Source organism: Mustela nigripes, chromosome 6 (assembly GCF_022355385.1).
Source record: "Mustela nigripes isolate SB6536 chromosome 6, MUSNIG.SB6536, whole genome shotgun sequence".
Taxonomy (NCBI): Eukaryota; Metazoa; Chordata; class Mammalia; order Carnivora; family Mustelidae; genus Mustela; species Mustela nigripes.
Window position 1 is genome coordinate 7,038,532 of NC_081562.1, and position 12,966 is coordinate 7,051,497.

The following is a 12,966-nucleotide window of genomic DNA, read 5'->3' on the forward strand; positions in this document are numbered from 1 at the left end:
CCCGTGCACAAGCCAGCGAGCGGCAGAGCCAGGACGCCAGGAGCCGAGCACTGCGGCCCAGCCATCCCTCCCTCCGGAACACCTGGAAGCCAGAACCAGGCCCAGGCTCTGGAAAGTGCTCGATCACTCGCACTCTCAGGGCCCGCACCGCTAGGACTCTGCTGGGAAAGCAGAGACACTCCCTTCCGCCGGCCTGAGTTCCAGCCCCTCACTCCCACACTGATCCAGCCCTGAGAGCAAGAGCTGCCAAGGAGCTGGCTCCGTGGACAACAGCAGAGCAACCGGCAACTCTGGAAAGCTCTACGGTTCTGCCGTCATGAGAACCTCGAGTAAAAATAGCACGGGCCTGAGGTACAGCCTGCCCCCTTTTGTGGCAGCGTCTGCAAGGCTGGGGTACGGGCAGTGACTCACGGCACGAAGCACAGCCCCTTTCCGGCCCCAAGGGAGACGAAAAATAGCACATGGGCTTTAGAACCAAAGACCTTGACAGCGAATGCCTGATGTTGTACAAAAAAGCCTGACAATGACAAAAGCCGAAGGACGAGTTCAGGACCGCATTTCCTTAAGGATTAACTAGGGATGGTCAAACGGGGCCTCTGCGTCCATCTGTCCCTCGGCTTTACTGGTTGACAGAGACCTGGCTTCCCGAGAACAGAACTGGGCCCCCTCTGTCACGAACGCAAGGTGGAGGCAGAGTCCCTCCGCACGTCTCCGAGCCTTTGACGGCTTTCACATTTCCATCCACTGGACTCTGTTCTGAACAGCCTCACTTCCAGCCAGCTCCCACGGTGCGGCTGGTGCTGCTCACCCACGGACCACGTTTGGAGGAGTCAGGCCTAAACCAACTGAATCGGAATCGGGGCCCAGGTGTCAGTAGTTCTAGAAGTTTCTGAGGTGGGGTGCGTGGCTGGCTCCATTGGTGGACTCCTGACCTTGGGTTGTGAGTTTGAGCCTAATACTGGATGGAAAGATTACTTAAAAACAAAATCTTTTAGAGGTGCCCGGGTGGCTTAGTCAATTAAGCGTCCAAGCTCTTGGCTTCAGCTCAGGTCATGATCTCAGGGTCTTGAGATCCAGCCACACACGGGGTTCCCAGCTCAGGGTGGAATCTGCTGGAGGTCTTTCCCCCTCCCTCCTTCCCCCTCTGCTCCTCCCCCTGCCCATGCATGCACTCTCTTGCTCTCTCTCAAAATAAAACAAATAAAATGTTCTACAAAAACAAAATCTTCTAAAAATAGATGAATAAAAGCTTCCAAGGTGGTGCCTGCGTGGTTCAGGCGGTTAAGCATCTGCCTTCGGCTCAGGGTCCTGGAATCGAGCTCCACATTGGCTCCCTGCTCAGCGGGGAGCCTGCTTCTCCTTCTCCTTCTGCCTCTCCGCCAGCTCATGCTCTCTTTCTCGCTCTCTCTCTCAAATAAATAAAATCTTACAAAAGAAAAAGCTTCCAGGATGATCCTCCTGGGCACCCTAGACAAAACCACAACGATGCCAAAACAAACAGCGAAAGGCAATGGGGCCAGACAGACCTGGGTTGAGTTTGGGTCCAACCACTCAACAGATCTATGACCTCAGACCGGGGACTTCCCCAGTCTGACACTCGCTGTCCTTATCAGCAAATGGCGAGGCAGATATAACAACAACCTATGGGGTTGCTGAGAAAAAAGAAAGGTATGTGAAGGGCCTAGAACGAACTAGACACACAGGCAGCTACTATTCCCACAGCCATCCCTGGTGAACATTCCTCAGTTCTTACTCTGATCAGGTGACGCCTGGCTGAAGGCTGCTGGAGATGAAGACTGTGATAGTCCCTCCCCACTCAACACCGAAATGAGGACACCAGTAAAGAGGAGGCTAAGTGGCGGCAGAGAGGGAGCGTGGGATGGTGGCTAGAGCAGTGGACAAGGGCAGGGAGACACGGTCCCACTGCTCGCTCACTGTGTGCCCCTGGCAAGTTGCTTCTCCACCCGAGCCTGTTCCTTGGCTATAAATGGATAGACTCATATTCTTCTCTCTTAATCCCAGGGTCATGGTCACCAGGTGGGCAAGCACCCAGTCCTGTCTACAGTCTTTCGAGCTCCGGGAGCAGTGCTGGTTGCTCTGTACTACCAGCACTCCCCCTTCATCCTCCTGTGGTGTCACATGCATCCTTCCGGTGCCAGCGTCTGGCGCAGGACCTGGCACACAGGACAGTAGTGCAAAATGGCCACCGTTCCACCAAAGAGGAAAGAGAGGCCCAGAAAAAAAGATATGCTCAAGACCCCACCTGAGTTTCCTTCTGGGTCTCAAGCCTGAGCGCTCCTCGAGACCTATACACCGAAGAGGAAATACAGATTGCAGCCTCTGGGCCTGGCGGATCCCAGGGGGTTGGCTCAGGGTCAGTGGTCTGCCCTGGAAAGGGCTGTTGGAGGGTTCAGGCCACAGCGCCAAAGAGCGTCTGAGACCTTCCCTACACAGAGCCCAAATCACCAGGCTCCTTGACGGTGGGTTCTCCCCTGGCAGAGAAGGCCGAGGCCCATCACCAACCCGCAGTGCCTTCCCTCGGCAGGGAACTTTGTACCCCAAAGGCCTGGATCCTATCGCCATCACCAGCCATCCTTTGCCAAGCACCTCTTGCCCTGCCTGAGAGGGGCAGGAAGCAGAAGCAGCCCCCTGGGGCAGTCTCCACAGCCCCCCGCCCCCCACAGCCTTACCCCTTACCGTTTGCGAACAATGTCAATGTTCTTCTCTAGCAGGTCATAGCGGATGTACTCATGGGGCTCAAAGTGGCTCATGGCCACCTTGGCCCGTTGGCACAGGACTGAGGCCACATGGTACTGCCGCACACCCAGGGCTTTCTGCAAGAAGAAAGACAACAGCGACTGTCAATGGAGGACTAGGACCCTGTCTGCCCTGGAGGACAGCTCCGTGTGGTGAAAAAAGCGAGGTGGAAGTAGCAAGAGCTCCCCAGGGACCGCAGCCTCCGTGCCCTCCTCTGAGGCAGGGGATGACCCAGTAGCCATGGAACACAGCCCGTGGCAGCAGAGAGTGCAAGAGATTCGTAGTCAGAATTGCTGGGATCAAAGTCAGGTTCTATCAGCTTAAGAAAACCCCCCAGCATCTGAGCCCCAGAGGACAAGGTAGTGGGGTTACCACTGGCCACAGAGATCACACCAGATTACCAGATGGTTAAATATGAACATCCATGGAAGTCCTCAGTAAGGCTGTAAAGCACTGCCCGAACCACAGCTGTCCTTCTACCTGCACGACACGCTCCTCGGGGGCTGCGATCAAGCCTTATTTGTCTGACATTTCTGTATCTGGACTCCTGGGACATAGTAGACTTGAGAATAATTACTGAATGGCTGAAAAAATGAGGAAAACCCTGTGCATGAGCTTTGATGTTTCCTCATCCCTTCAAAGGAGGCCCCCTTAAATGTGCAGCAACAGATTTATTTCTAACGATTAGAACGGGGCGGGAGGCCACGTGATCTCCAAGACTGATCCTAAAGAGTAAAGGATAAAACCATCATAAAAAATAGCTTCTTGGGCGCCTGGGTGACTCAGTGGGTTAAACCTCTGTCGGCTCAGGTCATGATCTCAGGGTCCTGGGATCAAGTCCCGCATCGGGATCTCTGCTCGGCAGGGAGCCTGCTTCCCACCCACCCCCCTCTCTGCCTGCCTCTTTGCCTACTTGTGACCTCTGTCAAATAAATAAATAAAATCTTAAAAAAAAAAATAGCTTCTTGGGGCACCTGGGTGGCTCAATCGGTTAAGCATCTGCCTCAGGGTCCTGGGGTCGAGCCCAGCACCTGCTCCCTGCCCGACGGGGAGAGCTTGCTTCTCCCTCTCCTGCTGCTGCTCCACCTGCTTGTGCTCTCTTGCTCTCTGTCAAATAAATAAATAAAATCTTTAAAAAAAAATTAAATAAAGGATAGCTTCTGCCCAGCCCTCTCTGACTGCTCTGGGGGAAGACAGTCACTGCGTTAAGACACTTGCACAGTGCTGGGGAAGACGGGAGAGGTCCACTCACAGGAGATCCACGGTTTCTTGCCAGTAACCAGCACCACCTTGCACGTTGAGTGCCCTAGCCCAAGATCCAGGCTTTAGGTAACTGCGACATCTGACTGCAATTTCCTGACTGATCCCAAGCCAGAACCACCCAGCAGAGCTGCTCCCAAATTCTGGTCCACAGAAACTGTGAGTGAGAAATCTTGATTGTTTTAAGTCTTTAAATGAGGGGGCAATTTGTTTTACAGTCACAGTCACAGGTAAGGGGCTGTGAGGATGAGGTCTATATTAGTTCATTTTATTTATTTATTTTTTAAGATACTATTTATTTATTTGACAGAGATCCCAAGTAGGCAGAGAGGCAGGCTGAGAGAGAGGAGGAAGCAGGCTCCCTACCGGGTAGAGAGACTAATGTGGGTCTTGATCCCAGAACCCTGGGATCATGACCTAAGCCAAAGACAGAGGCTTTAACCCACTGAACCACCCAGGCGCCCCTCTTAGTTCATTTTAAACTGCAACAACCTTTATAGGGTGCACTATGATCGTGGAAAAATAAAGGAAACCCAAAAATGAGAGGGAAGGGGATGGCTGCTTCCCTTCTAGGTGATGCTCCTGGTAGACCCTTACTTACCAGGGTCTATCCGCTAACGGGTAGACCCTTCCCTTACTGACGGGTAAGAAAAGAGGCAAAGCTCCAGCCACTACCCCAGACCCCCTTCTTTCCGTCACCGCAACATTTAGATCCAAACTCTGCCAACGCTGGCATCTGAGCCAAGACAGGTGCACTCATCAGTGAGAGCCCACCCCATTAGGAAACGGCACCCCAACCAGCACCCACTGGACCGCCCCAGCAGGAGGGTCCTCCCCAGTGCAGACTGAGGAACCCCTGCCCCCTCCCAGGGGATTCTCACTATCTGCCTCAGGGGATAGGTATGAAGAATCCACCAATGGCGCATCAAAAGACTCTCAACAGCCTGTACATGCACGGGCGACAGCAGCCAGGGGCCCCTGCACAGCAGGGGAATGGGGAAAGCGGGCTGAAGCTGGCGGCCAGTGACTATGGAGTCATCTCGGTCAATTTACCCTAAGCACCCGTTTCCTCACAGAGCTACTGTGGGGATTAGCAGTTACATAAAGTACTGGCACAGTTTCTATTATTACCCCCGTAAGAGAAACCACACAAGCTGTTCTGTTCTGCAACTCGCTCTTCTCATTTGTCAACACCTCTCAGACACCTTTCCAATGTCCACAGACATCTATCTTTCTTTCTATAAATTAACTGTCCTAAGCTTTAGGTTTCTTAGAAATAAGAATAAAGGGGCACCTGGGTGGCTCAGTCGGTTAAACATCCGACTCAATTTCAGCTCAGGTCGCGATCACAGGGTGGTGGGATTGACGAGCCCTGGGAGCCCTGTGGCAGATTCCAGGCTCAGCCCGGAATCTGCTTATCCCTCTCCTTCTCCTCTTCCCCAACCACCCCTGCCCCGCTGCCTGCACTAATTTTTTTTAAAGATTTTATTTATTTATTTGACAGAGAGAGAGCAAGAGAGAGAACACAAGCAGGGGGAGTGGGAGAGGGAGAAGCAGGCTCCCCAGGGCTCAATCCCAGAACCCTGAACCAAAGGCAGCTGCTTAATGACTGAGCCACCCAGGCGCCCCCCCCAAAAAATTAGGGTTAAGAAACAATGCCAGGGCGCCTTGGTGGCTCAGTTGGTTAAACAACTGCCTTCTGTTGAAGTCATGATGCTGGAGTCCTAGGATCGAGTCCCGAGTCAGGCTCCTTGCTCAGTGGGGAGGCTGCTTCTCCCTCTGACCCTCTCCCGCCTCATGCTCTTTCTCTCGCTCTCAAAAAAAGAAAAAAAAGAAAGAAACAATGCCAACTGGAGAATAAAGGGACAAAATCAGATGTTCTCACCTAGACTACAAGTAATGGATAAGAGAAAATTATTAATGCCCAGTGATGCCAGCGCTCTGCTAAGTGTTTTGCAAGCGTTACATCTTCTCACCCTCACAGCCATCCAGTGAAGTGTCGCCTATGATTAGCCCATCTTCCAAATGAGAAAACTGAGGCTTGCAACAAGTGACTAAGGCCACAGAGTAGCAAGCAGGACTGGATTCCAGCCTGACTGACCCACTTACCTGCCCTTGCCCTGGGCAGGTTACGTAACTCCCTAAGCCTTCCCTCCAAAACAGAGGTGAACTCTGTTAGTAACAGAGAAAATCACTGCCTGCTCAGCCCTTGACTGCCATGGGCTCTGCTTTCCAAACATCTGGGCACAACAGCCAACACTGGCCAGGAGGACTTCCGGCCACGATGGGGGCGTTCTAGATCTGCACAACCAGGACCCTGGCCGCTAGCCACACAGGGCTGCAGAGCGCCCTGGGGGGTGGTGAGTGATGCTCAGGAGCTTTCAATGTTATTCAATTTTAATGAACTTAAAATGAAGCTGCCACATGGGATGCCTCAGGTTTATATACTAATAAGGAGCGAAAGCGTTTTTTTGGAAGCCTGAACAACTCGCATGTTCTTTAAAGCCCTTTTTCTATAAAGGTCCCTTTATGTTTTTAAGTTGGGAGCGCCACCCACACACACCTCCCCACGCCAGGAGCTTATCAGCCCGCACAACCACAACCACCCAACCCACTCCTGCACGATTTCAGAGTCCTCTCCGGCACGCTCAGCCCAGCTCTGCATCCTCACACGGTCTGCTTTCCAGCCGGCGTCCACCCTCCGGGACCCCGCTCTCTTCCTCGGGACGACGGCTCCCAGATCTCAGAGGCATCACCATTTCCTGAGTCTAAACATACAGAATCCGGGGCGCCTGGGTGGCTCAGTGGGTTAAAGCCTCTGCCTTCCACCCAGGTCATGATCTCAGGGTCCTGGGATCGAGCCCCGCATCGGGCTCTCTGCTCAGCAGGGAGCCTGCTTCCCTCTCTCTCTCTCTGCCTGCCTCTCTGCCTACTTGTGATCTCTGTCAAATTAAAAAGAAAAAAAAAAAGATACAGACTCCCACACCATACCCACGTTAATGACTCTGTCTCCAGGGTGGGGTCCCTCACCTACTTGAAGTCACCGCAGCCTGTCATCTTCTCTAATATCTCGTCTTGGCCAAGGGGACCCAGAGTTATTTTCAACCATCCCTTTACATGGCAGGTTTCCCAATTCCGCAACAACCCTACTCTGCCCAGGGCCGAGGGTAAAGCCTTTGTTCAAGGCTGCTACCAGCCTAAGAGAGCCCGCCTCACCGTGGACACACACTCGCTTCCAGACGGCCCAACACCCGACCGACCATCTTCCTCCTAGACCGCAGAGCCTCGCGGTACTTGGAGCCTTGATTTTCTCTGCAAAGCTCTACCTTCATCTTGATTTAATCTCATCATCTGTTTCTATCTGCCTCCTGCCCCTGGAGTCTACAGGAGCCCTGGGCAGTCACCCCACGTCGTGCCAGGCTGGCCTTCCCAGGGCATGTCAGCCACAAACACAGGACAATTCTCAGGCTCTTCATCCAAGCCTCAACGGGACCCACTCCAGGCTGGGCTCCACAGGGCACACGTCTGGTCAGGTCAACAGCGGTCTATTTAGCAACTCTGCAGGTCTTTTTAGCAACTCTCCAGGTCTTTCGTCCACTGCAAGAGCTGCCCAACTGTATTTTCTTTCGAGTAGGCTCCATGCCCAGTGTAGGGCTTGAACCCAGAGTCACATGTTCTGTGGACACCCAGAGTCACATGTTCTGTGGACTGAGCCAGCCACGCGCCCCAAGAGCCACCTCAGTGCATTGTCACTCAGGCCTTGTTTATTTTGCTGTTAGGGACTGCCTGCCTGACAGGCCGAACTCCCTGCAGAAATCAGTACTCACACTCACAAAACTAATCCCCCCCAAAAAGGAAAAGATGCTACTTTGGCCGTGAGACCTTCACACAATTCATTTCATCCCTAAAGGCCTTAGTTTTTCACACCCAGAACAGGTGAAATCTCAGCCTTGCTCCCCCTTCAGTGCTGTGAGGCGGCCGTGCATGAAATGTCCTGCGCGAACTCTGGAGAGCACCACATTACCAAGATGCTTACCCCAGAGACGGGTCTCAAAGGCAAGGACATCACGTATCAATCATTCACGAACCCCACAAATCTCACATGTAAAATGAAGATTAAAGGGGCGCCTGGGTGGCTCAGTGGGTTGGCCCTCTGCCTTCGGCTCGGGTCATGATCTCAGGGTCCAGGGATCGAGCCCCACATCAGGCTCTCTGCTCGGCGGGGAGCCTGCTTCCTTCACCTCTCTCTGCCTGCCTCTCTGCCTACTTGTGATCTCTGTCAAATAAATAAATAAATAATCTTAATTAAAAAAAAAAATGAAGAGTACATTCTGGGTGACTGACACGTATCCATACCCCCACCCTCTGGAATAAGAATAAAACAGCCGTTACTTATTAAGCACCTGCTCTGTGTCAAGCACTTTCTGTGCCTAATTTTGAATTCCCATGACAACAGGGCCAGGTCACTGCTCTTCTGGTCTCACAGATGGGGGAACTGCAGAGCAGGAAGGTTAAGCCAGAAGTCACATACTGGTTAAGTGGAGAGCAGGGAATCTGGGATGCAAGTTCAGGTCTGTCTCCAGAGATGGGTCTGTTCCCCTGGCTTCTGCCATTCTCTCACAACTCACAGCCCACCCTTTCTCACTGAAGGTGGCACGGTGTGATGGTTGGTCCAGACTGAGGATCTGTATTCAAGACTGCTCAGCCCTGCAGCATCATTAAGCTGCTGTGGCCCGGGGCGCCTGGGTGGCTCAGTGGGTTAAGCCTCTGCCTTCGGCTCAGGTCATGATCCCAGGGTCTGGGATTGAGCTCCGCATCGGGTTCTCTGCTCAGCAGGGACCCTGCTTCCCCCTCTCTCTCTGCCTACTTGTGAGGAAATAAAAATTTACTGTCTGTCAAGTAAATAAAAATCTTTAAAAGAAAAAAAGAGAAGTAATAAGTAGGCATAGATGATAGACATTGGCTGGGCTGGGAGTTCAGGAAGGATTCCCTGTTAATTGGGAACTTGAAAGTTCAGTAGGAGTGACCTAGACAAAGCACAGATTGGGAATGAGGGTAGGCAGAGAACATTTTAAGCTGCACAAGCAGCATGTACAAAGGTCCTGTGGCAGATCACTTTGGAATTTTTACTGGCCAGTAAAAAACTCACATTCATTTGTGAGACGGTATCTGTCTCCACTAGTCTGTAAGTTCCATCAGCGAGGGACAGGTCTATTTATTCATAATAAATATCCCGTGACTGAACACTAGGTCTGATACACAGGAGGTGCTACATAAATATCAATCAAACCAAGACTTGCTTCTGCTTGACCACTGAACCACACTGAACAGGGTTAAATACAGAGCAGGTTTGGTTAATCTTGTGAGAGCAAAGAGTTAACAAATCAATAATTTACCAGACTCAGACGCTCTTGGTTAGAGTATAAACAGGTTCAACATTTTTTGGCATGGAGCCCAAGACGGCTTAAACTCGGGACCCTGAGATCAAGACCTGGGTCAAGATCAAGAGTCAGGCGCTTACCGGCTTAAACAACACAGCAACCCAGGGGCCCCCAGGTTCGGCATTTCTTTTTTTTTTTTTTTAAGATTTTATTTATTTATTTGACAGAGAGAAATCACAAGCAGACAGAGAGGCAGGCAGAGAGAAAGAGAGGGAAGCAAGCTCCCCGCTGAGCAGAGAGCCCGATGCGGGATCCCAGGATGCGGGATCCCAGGACCCCGAGATTATGACCTGAGCTGAAGGCAGTGGCCCAACCCACTGAGCCACCCAGGCGCCCCCAGGTTAGGCATTTCTGAAAGACAATTAGGTAATACCTATTGAAATGTAAAATGTTTATGCCCTTTAACCAGCTTTCCTCAATTCCAGAAAGCTAGTTCACAAAAATGCTCACATAATTGAGCACTGAGACAAGCAAGGCGATTCTCTGCAGCACCATTCTTAAGAGAACAACCCAACTGTCCAATAAGAGGGCACTGATTGAATAAATTCTAGTTCATCTACCAAGGAATGTCATCTTGCAGCTATTTAAAAAGAATTAACTTGAGAGGTGCCTGGCTGGTCTGTGACTCTTGATCTCTGAGTCGTTGAGTTCAAGCTCCACATTGGGTGCAGAGTTTACTTAAATAATTAAAAACTAAAAAAAAAAAAAAGAATTAAAGGTGGCGGTCCCATAACACTGTGAAAGTAATTACTGCCACCGAACTGAATACTTACTCATGGTTAAAATGTGAACATTTATGTTACATACATTTTACTGTAATTAAAAAAAAGGTAGATCTACCTTTACCAGCAGAGAAAAAGTTCCATGACACATTCAGGGTAAAAAATTAAGTAGCAAGACAGTATTATGAGAGCTCTTATAGAATAATAAATCATAATTCACACATGTAGATATGTTAACAAATGAAATGTCTGAACTGTGCATGGCAATTATCTCTACGGATTAGAATTATGGGCACTTTTCCTTTCTAGGCCAAGTATTTCTGTAACTTTTATTTTTTTTTTTTAAGACTTTTAAATTTTATTTATTTGACAGAGAAGGAGATAGCGAGAAAGGGAATACAAGCAGGGGGAGTGAGAGAGGGAGAAGCAGGCTTCCCGCTGAGCAGGGAGCCTGATGCAGGGCTCGATCCCAGGAGCCTGATGCAGGGCTCGATCCCAGGACCCTGCAATCATGACCCAAGCTGAAGGCAGATGCTTAACGACTGAGCCACCCAGGTGCCAGGTGCCCTTTCTGTAACTTTTAAATGTGACATGATAGGAGTTCCTTTTGCAACCAGGAAAAAAGGAGCAAGGCAGAGAGATGCAGAAAGCATGCTGACTGTGGAGTGGCCCAGCACAATCATTTACCGGCAATTTGGCAATCAACAATGTTCTGTGTCATTTTTTTTCCCTAATGTGCAAACCCTTTGTTTTAGCAAGTTAATTTACAGGAATCTGTCGTTAATAAGGAAGAGAGTAGGTTTGTATGTGGATGTCCTTGCTACTATTCTCGACTTTTCCTTTTTTTTTTAAGATTTATTTATTTGAGGGCGCCTGGGTGGCTCAGTGGGTTAAGCCGCTGCCTTCGATCTCAGGGTTCTGGGATCGAGTACCGCATCCGGCTCTCTGCTCAACAGGGAGCCTGCTTCCTCCTCTCTCTCTCTGCCTGCCTCTCTGCCTACTTGTAATCTCTGTCAAATAAATAAATAAAATCTTAAAAAAAGAAAAAAAAAGATTTATTTATTTGAGAAAAGAACAAGAGCGAGCCAGAGAGCACATGAGCGGGGGCGGGGGGCAGAGGGAGAGGAAGAAACAGACCCTCCACTGAGCAATAGGCCTGACATCTGGCTCCATTCCAGGACCCTGGGATCATGACCTGAGCCAAACACAGATGCTTAACCCACTGAACTACAGGCACCCCCAACTTTTAATTATGTGCAAATATTTATAACAAAAAAATATTTTGAGAAAGATACCAATTATGGTTTAAATTTTTTTTAAGTAATCTCTACCCCCCAACATGAGGCTCCAACTCATGACCCTGAGATCAAGAGCTGCAGGCTCTACCTACTGAGCCAGGCACTCCAACACTTCTTATAATTAGAAAAAATTATAAACATTAGTTTTTAATTAAAAATTAAACGCTCCGGGCGTCTGGGTGGCTCAGTGGGTTAAACCCCCTCTGCCTTCGGCTCAGGTCATAATCTCAGGGTCCTGAAATCGAGCCCCCCGCATCGGGCTCTCTGCTCAGCAGGAGCCTGCTTCCCTTCATCTCTCTGCCTGCCTCTCGGCCTACTTGTGATCTGTCAAATAAATAAATAAAAATCTTAAAAAAAAAAAAAATTAAACGCTCAAGGGCACATGGGTGGCTCAGTGGGTTGGGCCGCTGCCTTCCGCTCGGGTCATGGTCTCAGGGTCCTGGGATCGAGTCCCAAATCGGGTTCTCTGCTCAGCAGGGAGCCTGCTTCCCTCTCTCTCTCTCTGCCAGCCTCTCTGCCTACTTGTGATCTCTGCCTGTCAAATAAATAAATAAAATCTTTAAAAAAAAAATTAAATGTTCAAAACCAAAAGATAAATATTCCTACAGACTGCTTGCTGCGGAGTAAAAGCAAATTAAACTTTTCATAAAGCAGCTTGTCAATATGAAACCCACAGAACACCTACACCCTCTGAGCAATTCTATACCTGAAACTCTTACCCTGGAGAAATAATTCTAAACATGAATGATTGTTTTGTTTTTTTTTTTAAGATGTTATTTATTCATTTGATAGAGACAGAGACAGCAAGAGAGGGAACACAAGCAGGGGGAGTGGGAGAGGGAGAAGCAGGCTTCCTGCTGAGCAGGGAACACGATGTGGGGATCGATCCCAGGATCCTGGGATCATGATCCGAGCTGAAGGCAGATGCTTAACAAATGAGCCACCCAGGCACCCCAGGAATGATAGTTTTAGGTACTATGTAGCAATGCAGGAAATTGTCTATGATACAATAATATAAGAAAAAGCAGGTTTACATACACACAGACTACAATGCTATAAAACTCATGTTCACGGGGGGGCGGGGGGGGAACCAAAAGGAAATGCACTAACAACATAAAAAAAAAAAAAATGTTTGGGTTAAGAGGGAAAATTATTTTCGCCTATAATTCTCCAAATCTGTATTAAGGTGATGTGTGGAAAAGAGATTGACAGCAAACTCTTTTCAGCTGGCATAGAGAGAGCTGAAGGCCCCTAGTGTCACTGTATTTTTGTCCCTGAACTCCAATTTTGCAATCTGACATTCCAGTGAGGGCACCACGCTCAGATGGCTGAAGAGCCGGGGCGAGCCTGCCCCATGGGGCACTTGCCCGTGTGTAGACAGAACAGTGAAAGCCCCCACGTGACGAGAGGGAACATTCCAGGCATGGGAGTCCAGGGATCTGGCCTCCTAGCTCAGTCACTAGGTACCCTTACAATAATCTCGTCCCT

The 12,966-nt window shown here is 49.9% G+C and overlaps 1 protein-coding gene across 1 annotated transcript in view; it reads right to left on the bottom strand.

Moving 5' to 3' along the window:
- ACO2 (aconitase 2) overlaps window positions 1–12,966 on the bottom strand; it is a 51,159-nt gene that overhangs the window by 19,569 nt on the left and 18,624 nt on the right. Inside the window, exon 2 of the mRNA XM_059401911.1 lies at window positions 2,698–2,834. Within this exon, the coding sequence (XP_059257894.1) occupies window positions 2,698–2,834 (137 nt within the window). The remainder of the gene's footprint in view (window positions 1–2,697; window positions 2,835–12,966) is intronic.